This window comes from Protobothrops mucrosquamatus, unplaced genomic scaffold (assembly GCF_001527695.2).
Source record: "Protobothrops mucrosquamatus isolate PMUCROS unplaced genomic scaffold, P.Mucros_1.0 scaffold2518, whole genome shotgun sequence".
Lineage (NCBI taxonomy): Eukaryota > Metazoa > Chordata > Lepidosauria > Squamata > Viperidae > Protobothrops > Protobothrops mucrosquamatus.
In genome coordinates, this window is record NW_015388582.1 from 116,049 (window position 1) to 121,300 (window position 5,252).

Here is a 5,252-nt window from a genome sequence, read left to right on the forward strand (position 1 = left end):
GGGGGGGATTGTATAGGGATTTTAATAGGGATTTTATAACTTTTCTAAAAATAACAGGCTAATTTAATATATATTTTAATTGTTTTTAGATATTTATTGTATAGTTTCGTTTTTTATTTGCCTGTAAGCCGCCCTGAGTCCTTCGGGAGAAGGGCGGGGTATAAATTAAAGTAATAATAATAATAATAATAATAATAATCTGGTGTATTTCATTAAGAAGAAAAGCATTGACAAAAGCTTGAAGGCCATTGGAAGAGATTCTACAAATGTTAATACTGGCTGTGAAGGTGGTGCCATGCACTGGGTAGAGGTCAAGCTTGACCAGAGGTTGATCTGGTTGGTATGTGCACTCCACACGGATGAGTTAACCCTACAACACTTAATCACAAAATTGGATGGGAAGACCTTGTCTAACAACAAATGGGCAGGTAAAATTGGCAACATGCCAGACACTGTAACAGAACTTGACATTGATCCTTCATCAGAGTTTCAATTGGTGAGCCTCTCATTTCACTGAGCGACAGTGTTGTAAAGGATCTCTCTCCTGATCAAGCGTATGGATATAGGATCACACAGGCAATAAAGACAGGAGAACTTCCCACAGATATGGCTCTTCTGGAAATTGGCCCCATAAGCCATTCACGCTGGTTGACAACTGCAAATAGGCTTTGTCAAATATGGGTTTCAAAACATGGCTTTAAAGGCAAAACTGTCCAAAATTTAAGAATGATAGTGGAATACATTGTTGGTGTGTTCTACCCTTGCTGGTTCAACATCAAAGTAAAACATTCCTGGATTGAAGGCTCATGTCATGTGTTGTTCCAGCTGCAGCACGGCAAGACTGCAAAAGAAGGCTGTAGTAGATGCTGTTTTGCCAACCATTCAGGGCTCAGCATGGTACGCTTTCAGTGAAATGATAATCCAGACACTCTTGTGTTCAGATGACATTCAAGAGAGGAGAGCTGGTGTGCAAAAGAACATTGACTTGAGGGGTGCAGACGATGATGCGCTGGAAGATTTTTCTGTATGTGCAAGAAAAACGCCTTTAATCAACACAAGAGCATCCACTCTGCTGGAGCTGATTGACTGGTCTGAAGGTGTATATGAGCCACCTTTGACATGCAAACTGACTACAGCAGAAATAAAGAAGTTCATTGATGAACCAATGCAAGTACCACAGTGGCCCTGTCATGCTCAATCAATAGAGAGATGTGTGAAACAGGTCACAGAGGCAGCAAGCAGAGTGTATACACATTAGAAACGTGAGGGTTATATCAGAGGCTGAGAAGCAAGTCAGCAGCTGATGTCAAAGAACGAATCAAAACAAGACTTGATGAAACTCACTTAAACATTTTTGTAACTCAGATAATTGCTTTCTGATGTTAGTTTATAATTGCATGGATTATTTTTTGCTTAGCTAGATAAAATTCATGCAGAAAAAAACTTTAATTTTTGTAGCACAAGGTGTAATTTTGAGAAGATAACGTTAACAGTATTTGGGTTACAAGAGACTTTTGTGGGGTATATGATCAGATGTGGATTTACCAAGCTAAACGTTGTGCAATTGCAAAAATAACAGCAGATTTGAATTCTTGGTGTAAAAGCACATATTTTTAGAACCCCTCACTGAAAAAAATTGCAAAAAATAATTTTCACCCCATTAAATGACACGCCCTTATTATTTATTAAAGCATGGTCTTAATGCTTGTGAATCTGTTATCCAGGTTCTGTTGTATAGTAGCTGTTGCCAAAAATATGTAGTTTTTTTTTTTAAAAAATCTTGAACAGAATGTTTTCGACTTTCCAACAGGGTGGTGAGAATGTTGACTTTTCTCATTTGGAAGGACCGCCTCACCGGCTTCCGCAGCCATCAGAGCAGAGACATCAGCCAATCCGGAAGGTCACACTGACAAAGGGGACAGTGCAGCAACTGCATCAGCCTCATCAGCACCATCTATCACAGATTCACTCTACATTTCCTCAAGGACTAAAAAATATCCCAGGGATACATCAAGTGAAAAAGGTATTGATTCTGGTTTGTACTGATATCTTCATTAGTTGCTTGAAGAAATAAATTTTCAGGGTTATTGAGACACTGAATTTGTTACCTGCATTAGCTGGTAAGGTAGCAGAAAAAGAAGTTATCTCAGTGGTATAGATTTGTGAGTAGTTTTGACTTCAGATAAGGCTTTGGATGATTGAAACATTCCTCTGTCTAAGGTGGTTCTCAGCATTTCCATATCTTATACTTCCCAGGTAAGTTAGGTTCCAATTTTTAACATCTTGAGAAGCCTCAAACAAAATTCATGGGAATTGTATTCTAACTGGAGGTAACTGTATTGGGGACTGTTGATCTAAACCCCTTTTGTAAGATCTTTGGAACTGTGCATTTTCATGTGGTATTATAAAAAAGCTTGGGGGCCTACATTTTGCAATCTGTAGTTCTTTATTGCCATAACATATGTCAGAGTTGTTGGGACTTGTCTTATGGAACAGCTGTAAAGTGGGAAAGGTTAACTTGAGTTGAGGACACTATTGGAAATAAAAGAGTTCATGAAGGAAAGAGTTGTTGCTGTAGCAAGCCTTGGTGTTTTAGGAGTGTTTTCTCCTAAGGATGGAACTTTTTGTTACATTGCAGTTTTCCTATGATTTTGGAAATCATTGGAGCCCTGGTGGCACCGTGGTTAAGTGCAGTATTGCATGTAAACTCTACCCACAGCCTGGAGTTTGATCCTGACTGGCTCAAGGTTGACTCAGCCTTCCATCCTTCCGAGGTTGGTAAAATGAGGACCCAGATTGTTGGGGGCAATATGCAAATAATACTGACATTGTAAACCACGCAGAGTGTGCTGTAAAGTGCTATGGGGCAGTATGTAAGTCAGAAATGCTATGCTGCTGTGCTGTTTCCTATCTGTACTATTAAAATTCTCTTGTCTGCTTGTTTGTAAACTTCAATTGGATGAAACAGTTCATCATAGGGCAACAATTTTTGAATCAACATACCTCAAAAGGGCTAACTTACATAAAGCATCCAAAAACTGGGACCCATGACTCCAGTGGGATTGAAATTAGGCGAAGTTATGGCCATTTGCGTGCTGCCACAGTTAGCCACGGTCACATGATCATCATTTCCAATGTTTCCTGCCAGCTTCCTACAAGGAAACTCAATGGGGAAGTCAGCAGGCAGTCAGAAGTTGTTCCGGCTCCCACTGCTTTTTTGCCTGCATGTGGTCATTCTGTTTCTCTGTTTAACTAAGGAAATATTTCTGAAATGATGACTCAGTGGGTCATCGGCTATCTAGTTCATAATATTAATGAGAGTGAATCTAAGAGAAATGTGACTGCCAGGCCAATAGCTGTGTTTACTAGTGGAACTTTAGCAATTTGCCCTCCAACCCTTCTAAGAGAATATATAATGTTTGTGTTAATCTGTAAGATTCTGTAAGCAGAAGCATGAAATCAAATACTTTTTTTCTCACCAGGGTATTCCACATGGGAGAGGCAGGGGGATCACAGGCCAGATGGGCCGAGGCCGCTTGATGCCAAGTAAACCAAATCTGCGTGTGGTAGAGTGCAAACCTCAGCCCTGCATCGTGTCAGTGGAAGGGCTTTCTTCATCCACCACAGATATTCAGCTGAAAAACCTGCTCGTGTCAGTAGGACCCATTCAGGTAGATCATCTCCCATTTTTGTTACTTTTGCCAGAAATCTTAAATCCTACAAAACTCTATACTTTTGAAAGAAGAGGCACAATATGTGGTATCTGGCTGTTAACTACATATATTTAAAGATGCCCACCACCAATGTATCTGAAAGGGGAAAAAAAATTGGGATCAGTAAATCATACTCACTTGCAGCCCAGTGGATGCTTTTGCAATCTTGACCTGGTCACTGATTTAACCCATTTTCTGAATTTGACATTACATATGAATAAACTGGGTTTCCATAGCACCAATAAGCCCCAAGAGAATTAACTAAAAATAAAACTGACCATGCTTAGCAGGTTACACAAATGCAGCCACCAAGTCTTTAGGTTGGTTAAAATGTGGTGGCTCAGTGATTAGGATGCAGTATTGCAGGCTAACTCTGAATACAGCCAGGAGTTTGATCCTGACTGGCTCAAGGTTGATTCAGCCTTCCATCCTTCCAAGGTCAGTAAAATGAGGACCCAGATTGTTGGGAGCAATATGCTGACATTGTAATCTGCTCAGAGAGTGCTGTAAAGCACTATGGAGCAGTATATAAGTGTAAGTGCTAGTTCTACATTTAGCTAGTGCTAAAATGTGGCAGCGTGCAGTGCTGTTCTACATTTTGCACCTACAAGTACTTCTCCTGGTTTTTATACAGCTCTTTTCTGTCCCCTCTCTAATCTGCTAATGAGGAATGGAAAAATTCATTCCATTCCATGCTAACAAGGAAATTTAATGAGAATATTTTCTTAAGCAAATATTTTGGTGGATGCACATACTTATTAACACCAGTTATTCCCATGAGCCACCACTGAGCTCTTAAAGGCCTGTTTTAGATGGGACTGCCTCCACCCAGTCTCACATCTAGCCAAGTCAGAAGTGGTACCCAGGGTTAGGTTCTTCCTCACCATGTAGAGAAACTAACCCTTAAACAATAGAGGATCCTGCTTTTATTTGATTGCAGCCCATCTTCTAAACCATGAAGTGGCTGAAAAAAGGAGGACTGGAACTTATTAAGGAACCAAGTAATTTAGGGATGTTCTTATTCAGGTGTTCCTATCACCTGTGAAGGAAGGAGGCCAATATAGGGCCTGCTCTGTGGGGTAAAAATTCTCAGTGAAACCTCCTTTGTTGACTGAATTTATCACCTTCCCTCCCTCCAAGTATTTTAAGGTAAAGCCTCCAAATTGGGTGCGAGTACTGATGACTTCCCAGGACTAAACAGAGCCCCTTCTCCTAGTTTTTCCAAGTCAGCTAACTTTGGCTAGGTGCTGCCACATAGTGGCCCAGGAATTACAGAAATATGGTGTAAAGCAGGGCTTTTCAACCTTTTTACCGATTGTACCACTTTTAGGATACGGCAATATTTGAGTACCACCTAGCAAGGTGTCAAAAACTTGATGACCAAAAAAAAAAAAACCTGTTCAAAGTTGCAATTGCACTGAAATGACTTATGACCATTTTTCACACTTATGACCATTGCAGCATGCCCAGGGTCATGTGATTTATATTTGGATGCTTGGCAACTGATTCATATTTATAATGGTCACAGTGTTCCAGGGT

General features: G+C 40.3%; 1 protein-coding gene across 1 annotated transcript in view; it reads left to right on the top strand.

The window, feature by feature from the left end:
• LOC107295831 (RNA-binding protein 33) overlaps positions 1-5,252 on the top strand; it is a 112,504-nt gene that overhangs the window by 69,221 nt on the left and 38,031 nt on the right. Inside the window, exons 9-10 of the mRNA XM_029285922.1 lie at positions 1,811-2,023; positions 3,483-3,671. Of these exons, the coding sequence (XP_029141755.1) occupies positions 1,811-2,023; positions 3,483-3,671 (402 nt within the window). The remainder of the gene's footprint in view (positions 1-1,810; positions 2,024-3,482; positions 3,672-5,252) is intronic.